This window comes from Xenopus laevis, chromosome 4L (assembly GCF_017654675.1).
Source record: "Xenopus laevis strain J_2021 chromosome 4L, Xenopus_laevis_v10.1, whole genome shotgun sequence".
Lineage (NCBI taxonomy): Eukaryota > Metazoa > Chordata > Amphibia > Anura > Pipidae > Xenopus > Xenopus laevis.
The window spans coordinates 127,063,055-127,079,852 of record NC_054377.1 but is presented as its reverse complement, the minus strand read 5'-3'; the positions used below and the strand labels follow the sequence as shown (position 1 = coordinate 127,079,852).

General features: G+C 40.8%; 1 protein-coding gene across 3 annotated transcripts in view; it reads right to left on the bottom strand.

Annotated features, from left to right (window-relative positions):
* The window catches only part of grm2.L (glutamate receptor, metabotropic 2 L homeolog), a 32,301-nt gene extending 15,733 nt beyond the window's left edge, over nucleotides 1–16,568 (bottom strand). The window contains exons 1-3 of one of the 3 annotated variants that reach the window (XM_041590782.1): nucleotides 16,253–16,568; nucleotides 14,809–14,945; nucleotides 2,774–3,381 (exon numbers count right to left, since the gene is read on the bottom strand). In XM_041590782.1, coding sequence (XP_041446716.1) covers nucleotides 2,774–3,229 — 456 coding nt within the window. In that variant the 5' untranslated portion in view covers nucleotides 3,230–3,381; nucleotides 14,809–14,945; nucleotides 16,253–16,568. The remainder of the gene's footprint in view (nucleotides 1–2,773; nucleotides 3,382–14,808; nucleotides 14,946–16,252) is intronic. The other 2 variants (XM_041590781.1, XM_041590783.1) reach the window with 2 other exon arrangements.
* Nucleotides 16,569–16,798: the final 230 nt, after the last annotated feature.

Sequence of the window (16,798 nt, the reverse complement as noted above, 5' to 3'; positions counted from 1 at the left end):
TCTCTTCAGTAATTTTCGGATCTTCTTCAGTCGCTTCAGCAATTTGCGTCACTTTCGGTGCATGCGCAGTTGTCGCGAAACAGAAGATTGCTCTAACTGCGCATGCACCAATATGCTGCTCTATTCCTGAAGATTACAGAAGAGAAGAAGAAGATGGCGCCCGTGAACTCCTATGCCCTGAATCTGCACCGAGGCTTAAGTAAAGAGTTAGGGGCATTTACCAAAGGTACCACCTAGGCTGGGGGGGAGCAGGGAGGGGGGGTCTATGTAGGATAGGGGGTAGGGGTTTTATTAGCAAGGGTTTGCTTTTACTTTTAGGGCATGTGCATGACTGGTCAATGTCTCTTCTAGGAGGCTTCTGCATTCATCATAATGTGTGGCATGCTTTAGGGAATGTTAAAGGTTTAATACAGGAGAAAAAAACCCCAAATGCTCTGTAAGGCTGATTTTTAGGTATGACAGCGCAGAGCCATTTTGAACAATGACAAGTATATTACATAACCATATCAGTCATGTGCTGAAGGAAACACAATGTCTAAGGTGAATACCAAAAGCAGAGGTTCTTACACCCAATGTATTGTTAGATGCTTACCATCGTAGCTAACTGACTGCTGCAGTGGAGCACATATTTTACTGCCTCACTTAGTAGCGCTTTGAGGTTCTATGACTGTGAAGCTTTTAGCAAAGGCTTGGGTAAACCATTTAATGTGTTTTGTTTAATATAAACTACTGAAAACTTGTTTCTAATGTACCAAAGTTTGACTACCCAAACTTAGGGTTGCCAGACATTTTTTTTTTAGCCAAAAATGGTTCCTTACTACTAATTAGAATTAATAATCATAAATCTGAGCTCCAAAAATAAAAATTGATTTATTTTCCCACTGCCCTGCTTTGATTTGTAATTCCTGTTATCTAATTGAATCAAACAATGGTCTTCTCCCCTATACATAACCAGCTGTCAGGATCTGCACTCGGGTAGCTGTGAGACATTGCGGTCAACTTATTGTGGACTATATAGTAAGCTAGCTAGTCGTTATTATATATTTCTTCCAGTCTGGCTGCAACCAATACACTCATGCTCAATACACACAGCATGGTTGGGTTAACAGTAGGCAAAATATTAGGTCGAGGAAGCACACTAATAAACCATTATATCTCAATACCATAAGACAAAATAATAACAATCCACTACAGTTTGGTTGTATGGTTATCTTAATAATAGTTCCCCTTTAGGGTCAGGACACACGTTCAGATTCAGGGATATTTTCGGCCTGCGACAAACCTCCTCTTCTTCAGGGCGACTAATCTCCCCGAACTGCCTCCCGTCGGCTAGAATGTAAACCTCCGGCTGGATGGAGTGCTTAGTTTTCCGAAGCCGGCGATTTACATTCAAGCCGAGGGAAGGCAGTTCGGGGAGATTAGTCACCCCAAAAAAGAGGAGATTTGTCGTTGAGCGACTAATCTCCCCAAATCTGAGCGTGTGCCCTGACCCTTAGGCTACTTGCGACCAGGGGAATAGTTTGCTTTGATGCATGTAGCAATGTGTTGCTTACAGGAGGTAATTTTCACAAATATTTATAAGGTGGAATTCAGTTTCATAGGGCAGAAGACATTGCTGAATACCCAGACATAAAAAACCCAAAGAATTATAATAGGGGGGGGGCATTCTTGCAATAAACAAAATTTTGTTCAGGGTTTATGTTCTCCTTGTTAAGTTAAACTTACTATATTCTGAAACAGGGGGAAATATATACAGTAACCACTATAATAATGCAATCCATGGGCTCAAGCCTCTCTTGGAATTTATCCCACATTACAGACGGAATGACTTGCCCAAGAATGAAATGAATAGTATTCCACAGAACAAAATGTAGGATGAACTATAACAATGAAGGATCTATTCATTGTATCCACTAGGTGGCACAGCAATTAATAGAACATCAATGGATGAATGTGGAACTTTAGCTCGTTGCTCGATTTGCCTTGAGGGATGCTGCTGCCTATAATAATAAACATGGCGAAAACTGTGAATAATGTGACGGCATGGCAAAGACAAATTGCCTTAATTATATCTCTTCAAAAGCAACTCAATCTGCAGAATGCAGGATTAATGTACTGGTTTAGCCATATGCACAGACTGGCCCTGGCTGCAGATATGCCCATTGTACATGCTGAATGGTGTATGTGCAGTATAAAGGGGCAAATTTTTGAAAGAAAAGAGGCGCTTTTTGTATTGAAGGATACAGATAATCACATGCAAGAATAGGCTAGGGAGAATCCTGATGTCATGTTCCAATTATGAACAAGTAGAGTACTTGCCCTTAAATATCCATGCTGCCCAAATAATCAAGTGCTGTGGGGAAAGTTACTTTTTCCTTTGCTCTGCCTGGTTTGATTCTCATCCAGTTTTGGTGACTTCCAGTTCTTGTGACATTTTCTACTTTGTGGATGTCACTTGCTGCACTGGTAATCTGCTGAAGGACCCACACAGTGCTCACTGAACACAGACCCAAATCTGGCATTTGCCAGGCAAAGGGCTGAATAAACGAGAATGGTGTGTAGAATGGCTGATCTGAGATGTTTCCATTCAGAGAGGCACCCACAGGCCAAACTATGACATATACAAGGAACATAAAAAAAATAGAAAATACAAATGGAAAAATGTAAGAAAAAAATGATGCCTTCTAGGATAAACTTGCAATTCCCTTCTGACCCAGTATTGTTACTTTCCCACTTAGATCCCCAAATGATACCTTCCTGCCATTTAGTTTACCTGGATAGATACATCACTGTATGAGCCACCGATCACTCCACTGATTGCAGTAGGCGAATCCCCATGGATGGCATAAGACCCATCAGGGCAAAGGTGCTGAGGCCCATCAGTACGTGTCAGAGATCCTCGAACTAGCTCCAGGGCTTGCTCAAGTGCATATGTGTCTTTGGAGCAGGTATCCAGAATATGGGCCCCGAGTTGAAGCCCTGGAAGAAGGTGTGGATCTCTGTTAATGGCATCTAAGGCAAATAGCATGGCCTCCAATCGTTGCAGACCACGGTGCTCATTCATCCGTCCACATTCAGCCCCAGGTCCACCCTTTTCGTGCACTGGGAAGAGCCCCCCAATCACAAAATCTCCATCCACGCGGATTTCTGGCCGAGGAGGACCACCACCACCACCACTACCAGTTTCTAGCACTGGGAGAAGAAGGAGAGGCCAAAGCAGAGTGGCCATCGGCAAATCTGTTGGGTCAGATGTAAGGGAATAATTCAAAGCCCCAGAAGAACGAACACTCTGTAGAAAGAGAGCAGGGGAGAGTCACCATCAGATGTCCTCTGGAGAGATTGAAGGTCACTGGACGTAGGGCAGTATCACAAGGTGAAGCCCTATAAAAGTGCAATGAGAGACAGTGTTACAGGTAAAAGAACAGTTGTCTTTATCCACAAACCATAGGGTTTAATGTAGATGATGTGAAATGCTGTACATCTAGACAGGAATTCATACCTTCTCTCTGCCTTCCCTGAAAACACTAGGTCTTGGTGCCATTACTTTATCCCATTCATTCTTTCCATTCCACAAACAGGGTTCAACCTCCAGGTCTCCAGTCTTCCCTGGTCATATAGTGACATGACGCATGGTACTACATTGTGCAAAGTTGGTGCATATCTGCTGTATTGGCAGCAAGCATGATCACCCCGTGGGGACCAGGTCTCCCCAAGTAAACAGAGAGAGCAGTACAGGTATGGGATCTGTTATCCAGGATGCTGTTATTCAGAATGCCCGGGACCTGGGGTTTTCTGAATAACGTATCTTTCCGCAATTTGCATCTTCATACCTTAAATCTTCTAGAAAATCATGTAAACATTAAATAAACCCAATAGGCTGGTTTTGCTTCCAGTAATGATTAATTATATCTTAGTTTGGATCAAGCACAAGGTACTGTAGTATTATTACAGATGAAAAGGACACCATTTTACAAAATGTGGATTATTTGGATAAAATGGAGTCTAAGGGAGATGGCCTTTCCGTAAATCTGAGCTGCCTGGATAACAGGTTTCCAGATAATGGATCCCATAAAGCTGGGAATTTCCTTGCCAAGTGACAAGGTAACTAGACAAAATCTTTTGCCTGCCGGCGAATAAATTCGTGAAACTCCTGCAAAAAAAATTTGGAAACATGTCAGAAAAGTCGCTCACATAAAAATCAACACTATCCGGATGCCCATTGACTGCAATGCCGGCGTCAAAATTGCTGCAAACAACTTTTCGGATGTGTGTCCAAAATTGACGTGGGCGTCAATTTTCGAGTTTCGCTAATTTTTCGCCCATCACTAATTAGCAGTTTACAGTGTTCAGTGCAAACAATACAACAATCACACGTGAAGTTGGGTTAAAAATCTGATTTCCTGGCTCCGAATGGGAATTTAGTAATATAATTTACATATTTGTTTTGTGTTTATTGATGGGAGGTGTGCCATTATCTACATCTTGTATTGCTGCCGCTCTTGGCTCGCATGTCTCTAATAATAAAACTGCACCTGTTATTGGCAACGACTGATTGATAGAACAATTTAATAACTCTTAAAGGCAAACCAGACCCTATTTCAGTAGGGGGGTTTGCATCACATTCATTTTCACTCACATGCACATGAAAGTGTGTTTTTATATACCAAGTGGACGCTACAAAAATGGGCTTATTAAACCTTGAACTGTAGCCTAGGAGACCGGAGGGAGCCCCACATAAAGGCTAAGAAGTATGATGTGTAGTATGAATGTTACAGCAAGGTTTTATTTTTTATCTCTAGCCTTGTTATGGGAGGCTTGACCAAATGAAACACAACAACAGAGATATAGCGCCCACGAAGTCTGGAATTCCTTAAAGGGGTAGTTCACCTTTAAGTTAACATTTAGTATGTTATAGAATGGCCAATTCTAAGCAACTTTTCAATCGGTCTTCATTGTTTATTTTTTCTTATAGTTTTTTAAAGGACAAGGAAAGTCTAAAATAGAATAAGGCTAGAAATGCTGTATTTTGTATACTAAATATAAACATGAACTTACTGCACCACAAGCCTAATCAAACAAATAATTTATGCTTTCAAAGTTGGCTACAGGGGGTCAACATCTTGTAACTTTGTTAAACATCTTTGCAAGACTAAGACTGTGCACATGCTCAGTGTGGTCTGGGCTGCTTAAGGATCATCATAAACAAAGCTGCTTGAGTTCTGCATGGCTGGGAAGTAAGGCAGGGGCTCCCCCTGCTGCTCATAAGTATGATTGTTTCCCTACTCAGCAGTTAGGGACTGTCTGACAATTCCTATCCACAGCAGTAAATGAAGGGAGAATTTCACTGCATACAGTCAGGTTTCTTATAAAAACGGTACACATTTTTTAATGAAAGTATAATGGAGAAAGGTTTCTTTTTCGTTAAAGTAAAAATGGGATTTTATTTTTTTGCCTTTACATGCCCTTTAATTATTTGCCTTCTTCTGACTCTTTCCAGCTTTCAAATGGGGGTCACTGACCCCCATGTAAAAACAAATGCTCTGTAAGGCTACAAATGTATTGTTATTGCTATTTTTATTACTCATCTTTCTGTTCAGGCCTCTCCTATTCATATTCCAGTCTCTTATTCAAATCAGTCTATGGTTGCTAGGCTAATTTGTACTCTAGCAATCAAATTGCTGAAATTGCAAACTAGAGAAATGCTGAATAAAAATGTAAATAACTCAAAAACCACAAATGATAAAAAATGAAAACCAATTGCAAATTGTCTCAGAATATCACTCTCTACATCATACTAAAAGTTAACTCAAAGGTGAACAACCCCTTTACAAGAGAGCAGGTAATGATTGGTTCATTGTGGTTCGCATGCTTTCCTGGCAAGAAAAGACAAACCTACTGGGGTGTTAACCAGTTTGTGGTTAGGGAGAATTTATTGATTCCTTCTTCTGGATCAACACATACGGGCAGATTTAGAATTGAGAAATCTCATTTTTAAATTCGAATTTCGAGCTAATTTTAGTGTAATTCGACTAGGGATTAGTCCAAATTCTATTCAAATTTCAAAAATTCAGATATCAAGAATGTATCATGTACTGTCTCTTTAAAAATTAGACTTTGACTATTCGCCATCTAAAACCTGCCGAATTGCTGTTTTAGCCCATGGGGGACCTCCTAGAACCTACTTGGAGTCATTTGGTGGACTGTGAAAATACTTTGAATCGAATACGATCCTTATTCGAATCGAACTATTGAATACAGCCTATTCACTCGAACTTAAAAAATTTGTTTTTTTAAAATAAATTCAGTTGGTCTTATTTTTTATTCGAATTTTACCATCACCTCGAAATTTGACCCTTGATAAATCTGCCCCTTAAAGTTCTACTACACAAGGAGTAAATGTAAGAGAGGAAACCCAAGGAAATCCCTGTTGTATTAAATGCCACAGGCATCATATCAATTATTCCTGAGTATTATAACCCCCATATGACCCTAGAAAGCATCTTTAAATCCTGCAGGGACAGAGTAGACAGAAACAGATGTCATAGTGACATCATAACAATAAAATGTCATCTTTCTGGTATGTGATTTGGTTTCTAGGTGCAAGAGTTACCCTGAAAGGAGAAAGACTGATTGAATACAGATTCACATTGAATCCATAGAAACCCTACACTCTTCCAATGAACTAATTAACCCCTGGAAATTCGGTGCAGGTAGTAGATGATACTGACTCTTTGTATATGTGTATGGACAAGGCCTCACTGTGCATGGTGAGTACATGGGGTGGCATCTGAAGTCAGACCATCATACTCCTTATTGGCCATAGTGCTGCCCAAGGAACTGTCATTCCTGGAAAGATATCACTTCTTACTGAACAGAGGTGAAAACTGCTGCCCTCTAGCTGTTGCACCCAGTATTGTCAGGGTATGCTGGGAAAACGGTTTAGCTAAAAGGTCATAGGCTGGACACTACTATTTGCTGCTGTCACTTACTGAGCTTAGGGACCCACTCACAATATACAGTACACATAGAATATAAATGTCACTCTATAAGGATGATTAGTAATTAATACAGATAATTACTACATGGCAGCACAGAAACCAGTGTAACTAGCATCATAATTTAATAATCATCCCTGTAGCATCATCTTATTTTACAGACCAACCTCATTTTCTGTTTTATAACTTGTGACGACCCCTAAGTTTAGCTTCTCAACAGCTGCTCAGAGCCCACTGAGCATGTGAGTGTCACAGACACTTTCCAAGATGGTGACCCCCTGTGACAAGTCTAAAGTCCTGGATCATTGCTGCTATTGTTGAAACTTTAGGCTAGTTCAATAAATTCAGTATATAAATTATGTCATGTTTAGCCACATTCATTTTTAGGGTTTAGTTCTCCTTTAATACTCCAGCCATTGCTGAACAGCAAGTTGTGGAATCGCCTCTGTAGGGATACTGGGAAATGTAGTAAGTACCGAATGAAGGGCTTGAAAGACCTGGAGCTGAAGTCTGTACAATGTAGGGTTGTTCTCTTTGCAAAAGGATAATAATATGTGACTGTGAGAAATTAAGATTTGCACTGCAAAGGACTGTTGTCCAATGGGATTGGCAGACTGAAGGTTTTCATGCTGAAACAATACACTGAGAAGCAAAATGCGGCTGCTATTAGATCTTCACACCTTGGGGCTCTGCATTCACACTCACACACTAGCAACCACACCCCTGCCTCCATAACAACACGACTGACCCAGCTCAGTGCACCCAGCGCCGGCAACAAGAGGCATCCGGCTAATGTCACACTCAGCACTTTTCACCACTGCTACCAATGTCTTTTGGCATTTAAGTGTTTTTAGGGTACAAAGCTGCCTGTATGAGTGGCGACAAGCTGTATTCATTTATTACAATATGATTGGCTTTTCTGCCAGCTGTGACATTAGCTGTAATGTTGGCATAAGCCCTACACATTGGGCCTCCACTTCCTAGATTGCTAAGTACTTTACATGCCTAATATTCAAAATAAAGCATGCACCCAAATATATACACGTACATACTATATTCCCGTATTTGTTCTTGCACACACAGCAAAGTACAAGATATAAGTCAGCATTCAACTACCCCCAGAACCCACCACACACTGACATTCATAGAATTTTCCATATTATATACCAGGCCCCATAATATTGCATTGCTGCCTGTGTCCTGCAAACACCACAGTAGTTTAGTCTAGGGATGAGAAAAAGCATAAACACACATTTTCCTTCACTGATGGGGGGGGGAAAAATCATAGGGTAACCATGGAAACAGAATTTAAGAGCAACAGGCATGGGGGCTTCTTTAATATAGAAATACAGATAACTAGAGACAGGGGGAGGCAGAGATCCAGTCTTCTTAAAAAATGTTCTTCTTGCATACTGACTCACCATCTTGTATATCTATCTATCTATCTATCTATCTATCTGTCTGTCTGTCTGTCTGTCTGTCTGTCTGTCTGTCTGTCTGTCTGTCTGTCTATATATCTCTCTCTCGCTTTCTCTCTCATCTATCTCTATCTATCTGTCTGTCTGTTTCCTTAATCTATCAATCATCTAATCTATGTCTATCTATGAAATAATAACAGTCTAATCTATGTATCTTTACCTGTGTTTATCTATATATTGTCTATTAAATCTATCAATCTATAAATCTATCATCTTTATCTATTTGTATATCTATCTGTCTATCTATCTATCTATCTATCTATCTATCTATCTATCTGTCTGTCTGTCTGTCTGTCTGTCTGTCTGTCTGTCTGTCTGTCTGTCTGTCTGTCTGTCTGTCTGTCTATCTATCATGTATATATTGATCATCTATGACATGTATCTATATATCATCTGATATATGTCTATTTATCAATATCTATCTATCTATCTATCTATCTATCTATCTATCTATCTATCTATCTATCTGTCTGTCTGTCTGTCTGTCTGTCTGTCTGTCTGTCTGTCTAATCTATCAATCATCTAATCTATGTCTATCTATGTCTATCTATTAATCTAATCTATGTATCTTTATCTGTGTTTATCTATATTATTGTCTATTAAATCTATCAATCTTTTTATCTATCCTCTTTATCTATTTGTATAACTATCTATATGTCCATCTATCTGTCTATCTATCTATCTATCTATCTATCTATCTATCTATCTATCTATCTATCTATCTATCTATCATCTATCCATCTGTTGACAGAGCAATCAGTCTAGCCATCAGTTTACTGATATTTATAGCTACAAGCAGTGCATTCGAGATAGTATTCAGTGTGAGGAATGAGTGTAAGGAATAGCACCTGCCTTTGTTATGCAAATTCCTTTAATTCCTTTAATAGAGCCCTTGGATTAGAGATATGTATATATCATAAAACATTGTCAAATTATGATAGAAATCCAGCAGAGGCACATATAATAACCATGCCTAATGGGATGGAACTACAGAAACAGAATTAGTAGAGGTTTGATATCCAGTAATTGTTAACCTTGGACTTTCCCTACACTAAACTGTGACCAGAAATACTTTGTGTAATAACTGATGAACACTAAGGAGGGCTCCTGCTGACTGGCCAAATTACATGTTATAGGAGGTCCCTTCACACAGTGGTATAAATGACCAAATTCTATATTTGAGTGTTTATGGCTTAGGAGCTGATACTCAACAGCTTCAAGTTGCTCTTCACTGTCAGCAGTCTGTCTCTTTACAAGCACCTTTGAGTCAGTGTTTTTTTTTTTATGGGCAGTTAGCTCTGATACATTATTGGTCAGTGATCCCTTTGCTTAGATCATGTATTAAAGCTACTGTAAGTGTCTTTACAAATAAAATGACTACAACTACAGCACTCTGTGGAGTTTGTAGTTTAACAGCATCTAAAGCATCATAGGTTTTTTTGAGGCAGGAGCCAGTAGAAAGTCAGATAATACAAACGACTATAGAATAACAGAAAGCGAAGTCCAGTCTCAGGTCATCTGATCTCACTATAACAATGGGTGAATCGTACTTAATCCTTATTTCAACTGCCTTTATTATTTACAAGGCTCGTCAGTAGAATTAGGTCACTGTTCTTTTTGGACTTTGGTTAAGAAACAGAGTAAAGGACTATACCACCTCACTCCCACTGCAAAAGGAGATATATTTCTTGCTATAAAGGGATTCCCCATGCAGCTTCCATCTAGAATGCATCTCAGTTGTAGCTGGAAATAGCCTACTGGTATTATTGAAGCGTAGCCACGTCTGCTTGAGTCATAAAGTACTGGGTCAGTACAGTTCTGTCATCAATCTATAGCAGCTGGAGTGCCACAGTCTTAACATGCAAGAAATGAATGTAAAGTGCAAGCAGTCGCTATTCTTTACTGTCCCTGTGCATGCAGGTGCAAGGTTACAAGGCTGTTCCCCTGCAACAAAGAGCTTGTCCTGTTTATATAGAGAGAGCACCTACCACAATAACAGCCAACACTCAAAGCCATGGAGTTTTTCAATGGAATGGTGACTTTGGAAGGTCTGGGAGAAGGTTTGGACCATTTGGTTTGGTTAGTGAATTACTGTATTAATGTTTTTGGTTATTTTTAGCAGATTCCAGTTGTGGAATTTAAACACTCATCTACTTGTTAGGCTTCTTGAACCCAGTAGAGGTGCATGGGCTGGTCCAAAACCCACAAGTGGGTGTGGGCTAGAGTCCTGCATGGGTCCGTTGGACAGAACTTGATTACAATGTAATTCTCCTACCGCACACCTGTAGTTCACCAATCCTGCAAGCTGGTGGTGCGTTCCTTCCGTTGACCCGGCAGGGTCCCTTAGCAACCAATGTGTAAAAGAAACGGATCCGCACACACACCGATTAATGCAGTCGGGGAATATCACCTTTTATTCAGCCACCAAACATCATGTTTGGTGGCTGAATAAAAGGTGATATTCCCAACACTCCGGTTGGACAGACACATGCCCATCCCAGACCTACTGACTTGCAACCTTACCCAGACTTCTGACCAACTAAACCCCCTACCCTGTCCCTGCTACCTAACCTAACCTGTGCATTTGGCCCAACCTGGGGACCCATGCAACTGGAAGTGATGCCACTATGGGATATAAGCGATGTCACTCTGGAGGCGGATCAACCAGGTCAGGGGGAACTACAATTTTCAACTTCAGGTGGTATGGGCAATGAGAAACTGGGTCCCAGCAAGGTATCCATTGACCACCCACTTGTTCAGGGAATCAGGGACTTTCTGCCTGAACCTGACCACTTTGCATTATGTGCAGCATAATCTCTTAAAGGGATCCTGTCATCGGAAAACATGTTTTTTTCAAAACGCATCAGTTAATAGTGCTACTCCAGCAGAATTCTGCACTGAAATCCATTTCTCAAAAGAGCAAACAGATTTTTTTATATTCAATTTTGAAATCTGACATGGGGCTAGACATTTTGTCAATTTCCCAGCTACCCCTGGTCATGTGACTTGTGCCTGCACTTTAGGAGAGAAATGCTTTCTGGCAGGCTGCTGTTTTTCCTTCTCACTGTAACTGAATGTGTCTCAGTGGGACAAAGGTTTTAACTATTAAGTGCTATTCTTAGATCTACCAGGCAGCTGTTATCTTGTGTTAGGGAGCTGTTATCTAGTTACCTTCCTATTGTTCTGTTGTTAGGCTGCTGGGGGGGGGGGGAAGGGAGGGGGTGATATCACTCCAACTTGCAGTACAGCAGCAAAGAGTGATTGAAGTTTATCAGAGCACAAGTCACATGACTTGGGGCAGCTGGGAAATTGACAATATGTCTAGCCCCGTGTCAGATTTCAAAATTGAATATTAAAAAATCTGTTTGCTCTTTTGAGAAATGGATTTCAGTGCAGAATTCTGCTGGAGCAGCACTATTAACTGATTCATTTTGAAAAAATGTTTTTTTCCCATGACAGTATCCCTTTAAGGCTAATAAAATGATTTAAATATTAAAAAATAAATAGTTGCTTTGCCATCAAAAAGATGCTAGCCTAGTTACCATCAAGAACAAGGTACTGTCTTAATATAACAGAAAAGGGAAAATGAAGTATTGCATGTTTAGATAGGAGTCTATGAGAAACAACATTGCTGCATTTGGAGCTTTCTACATAAGGGGTTTCTCAATAAATGTAATTTTAAACACACATTATAATATATAAAAAACAAAGAACAAATAAGATGAAGCTCCAGCTGCAACATGCCTAAAATTGAATTTAAAAGTGGTGCATTTCCCCTTCAAATAGACAAGGGACTTGCTATTATAACAGATTGGCATCTTTCAGTGGGGAAAGAGGACTTTCATATTGTGAAGACGATGCTCCCTTAATAGGGGCCCAAGGGACATTTCAAAAAGAGATGGATCAATAGGCGAAAAGAAAGCTTCCAGTGATTAAACGAGTCTCTGTGCTACTAGTGACAGTGGATGCTTTCAGCGCAGCAAGATGTTTGTGTGTCCTTTAAACGAATCCAGAGCCATTACCTTAAATACAGGCAGCCCATGACGGCTTGCTATTCTCATCGCTTGCTTGTGTTTCCAGCACAGAACCTCTGGTTCAATACAATAATATGGAGCACAAATGCCATTAGTAATGGTAGGGCCTGGGGCAAAACAGAGTTTGCAGGGACCATCATTTATATCAAAGTGGGACTGTCTAACTCTAACCTATGGCTGCACGTAAGGTCCCTGGGTAGTTGTTGTCACTGCTGAAAGCCTTTGAATCACTCTGGAGAAGAGGGATTTCAATGAAACTATTACACCCTGAGATATACAGCCCCAAGTCCTCTCTGTTTCCATCCTGCACCTACAGCTTCTATATATTGTTTAACTACTGCTACCGGGATCCCTTGGGAATTTTCCATCTTGCTCGATGTCTTCCATTCATTATAATCTGTTAGGTATAATGCTATCTTTGGCTGGAAGGATTCATGAGCATTTCGGCTCATTCATTTATCAGAAGTCTTATCTCATCTTTCATTGAGGAAAGCACAACAATACTGCTGCCATGTATTCACATCTGCCGGCAGCCTCCTTCATGCAGCTTACAATCCGATTCTCCCCATATGTCTATTCCCTTCATGGGTGTCTCCCCTCCTTCTCTACCCCTCCCTGTCTCATTTACCCATTCCTATCTCCTGGCATCACACATGGGCACCCCCCCCCTCTTTCTCCCACTAATACTACTGACACCCTTGTTCTCACATGTTAGCTGCATACTCACATTTTGTTGCTTTTTTATCATCTGGAACTACAGATTGCATATTATTATAGTAGGAAGTATGATATAATGCTTGCTAGCATGACACCAGTTTGCCACTAGAATCCTATAGAGTCAATACTATATTGTGATACAATTGATAGATGCATTAGGCAGTAGGACACACAAGCAGTAGCCCTCGGCTATAGTTATAGTATTATCAAATACAAAAGCCACCAATAACCTTATACAGTGTGCTTAATGATGTCATCACTTACAATAAGTGCTTGGTGATGTCATTTGAGTTACATGCTTAACTGCCAAATGTGCACAATACTGAATTATGTGCTGTGTGCTTTAAAATAAAAATATACCAGACCATGCCTCAGAGTTCCATTACCATGAAAAAGCATTTTTTTCTGTAACCCCTATATATATATATATATATATATATATATATATATATATATATATATATAGAAGAAGCCGCACTTGCAGGTCTTAAAGCACAAAAACTATTTTATTATAGGCACAATTATTGTGTGTGTGTGTGTGTGTGTGTGTGTATATATATATATATATATATATATATATATATATATATATATATATATATATATATCTCAAATTGTGATACAGATACACAGTGCTACAATATAAATGATACCCTAGGTATGTACACAGTTCTATATTACAGTGCAAGAATAAAATAGAAGGTGTTATATTGCAGTGAGATAATAGATAGGCTAGATACACTGGGTAGAATGCAGACTGACTCACATAGAAGGATTGATCTGTTCTATAAGAATCTCTTATGTTTTTTTGCTGTTCTTCTCCCTTTTCCATCTCTCCTCTCCCCACAGCCTGTAGCTGTCACTCTCCTTTTCTGTCACTTTATATCTATCACTCTTTCCCTGTTGCTATACTCAACTTTGCCCACTGTCACTTCAACACGTTCTGCGCTGCGCTCTCCAAAATACACAGATTCATATAGAAATGCATATACAGAAACACACACATACCTAGGAACACAAGAATCACTAACCTGCACTGTACAGAGTTACTTTTCATAAATCAGGGACCCTTTCAATAAACACAAACTGATGGGCTGCCCTGATCCCAGAGTGATTTCATTTTAAACCACTAGTAACATGATAAAATTATTTTGAAAGTGTATCTGATCATCCAGTGCGTACAAATAGTCTGTTACTTGGTAACAAATGCTCTGCTTTATATGAGGTTTTTATTCTGTAGTCCTGCAGAGAGCCACCAATGGCATGCCCCCCCCCCTGTTTATCTTCCTGTGTAAGAAGTGAACCATTGTATTCTATAGTGTTTGTTAGCTGCTATAGAAAAGTGTGCCCTGGAGTCCCATTTATGCTCTATGGTAGCCCCCATGGCTACACAGCAAATTATTTCAATAAACGGTAACAGTGCGTTATGCAAACAAACCTCTCTTCTTGATTCTTTAAATGCAACTGGTGCAGCCCTTCTAGTTGGATTCTCTAGAAATACACACACTATACTCTCTTCATTTTTCCAAAATCCAACAAATACACAAACATAAACAACCCCTGCCCTTACACACATAACCCCACCTGCAACAGATCCTTGCTCTGTCTTTGCGTCTCACCTGCGGGTCGCTGGCCAGAGTGCTGATCTGAGACTCGCAGCTGGAGGTCGCTGGCCAGAGTGCTGATCCTGGGAGCGGACTGTCCGGTTCTTCTGTGACAAGCTGTAGGGATACAGGATAGTGTTGGTACAGAGGGACTGTCCGGTACACACCCGACTGGTCACTACAATATTAAATCACTTTTTTCTTCTTAATTTGGTTTCTGTGCGGTGTGCGAGGATTTTTGTTCCCTATTAACGGGGTCACTTTACTAACTAGTTTCTTCCTCCATCACTTGGTACATTGAGTGCAGCAGGTATAGAAAACATAACTGAGCCTTAGATCTAAAAGGCGCTGATAATGTGCAAATAAAAGACCCGGGAGACTGAGTTGGTTCCGACTGAGCCCAGTTGCACGTGTTGCATTCTGCTTTGCGCTCCTCTATGGAATGCAGTGGGGGGCCTGGACCAGCTAGTTAGGGTAGGAATGCTGGATCTCTCCAGTGCTGGACACGTTGGACTGCAAGGAAGTTCTGGTGTTCTGCATGTGAGAGATGTGCAGGTAAGTATTAGAAAGGAAGGAGTTCCAATAATGTATAGGAGATGTGTGCAGGTCTGTACTCCAGAGGAAGAGTCCTAGTAAGTATACAGGAGATCTCTCTCTATGTTTGTTTTGGGGAGAAAGGGTTCCGATGAGTAGATGCGAGTTGCGCAGGTGTATACTGGAGAGAAAGGGGCCCAGTGTATATGTGAGAGCTGAGTGTATGTCTGTGCAGAGGAGGAAGGGGTCCTAGCAAGTGTATATGTGATTTGTGTAGGTCTGTATGGGAGAGAATGAAGCCCCGGTGTATATATGAGATGTGTGCAAGTCTTGTAATGTGTATATGAGATGTGTGTAAGTCTTATAATGTGTATATGAGATGTGTGTAAGTATGTAAAGGAGGAGAAGGGGTCCCCGTGTGTATATAAGTTCTGTGTGGGGCTATAGTGGAGAGAGCATAGACTCAATGAGTTTACATGAGATCTGTACTGGAGAGAACGGTGTCTAAGTAAGTGTAAAGGAGACCTGTGCAAGGGAAGCGTCCAGTCTGTATATGAGATCTCTATAGGGGTCTATTGGGAAGGATGGAGTCCCTTTGGGAGAGATCTGTGCTGGGTGTCACCGTAGAGCAGAGGGTTCTAGTGTGTATCTACCTGTGTAGTTTCCTAGTGCAAATAAGTAGTCCCAGTGTGCGCATGAGACGTGAGCAGTTATGTGGTGAGTAGGCTGGAGTCCCATTGTATATGTATATGAGATCTTTGTATTTGTCATTATGAAGTATAAGAGAGTGTGCAGCAGTGGATCAGTGCGGTGTTGTATTGGTCGGGTTGGAGCTGACAGCAGTGTTTGTATATGAAGCTGTGATGTGCGGGATGGAAGGTCCCTGGTACCTGTGTAGAAGGTGCAGTGAGTAGGTGGATGTGTCTGGTGCTGCTGGTTCGGAATGTCAGCTCTTCTCTGGCTGTGCTGCTTGATGTCCCTAGCGCAGAGGCTTGTGCTCAGATCTTGTCTCTCGCTGGGTTTCCATGTGAAGTTTCTTCCTCCGCCCCCGTCTTACTCCTTCTCAGGCATCGTCTGCATCTGTCCGTGTGTTTTCCTTACAAATATCCCCCTCTGTCTGCGCCAGCGCCTCCCTCAGTTCTGCTCCCTGCGCTTGTAGAGCCCACCTCAACTCTGTCCCCAGCTCTCCCCAACCTTTTTCTTCTTCCTCTTCTTCTTCTTCTCTGCTGCTTTGCTCCTCTCGCTTCTGCTTCTTATCGACTCTCTCTCACCTGCTCCAATATATTTTTCCCAATTAAAAAAACTGCTATTGTGTATTTTCCTTTATTATTTCATATCTACATTCCCCAACTTCTTCTCTTCTTCTCCCACATTCAAGCACCCGACCTTCTTACTCTGTACAAAGAACAAACCTGTTTCCTCTGCGCAATTCTAAC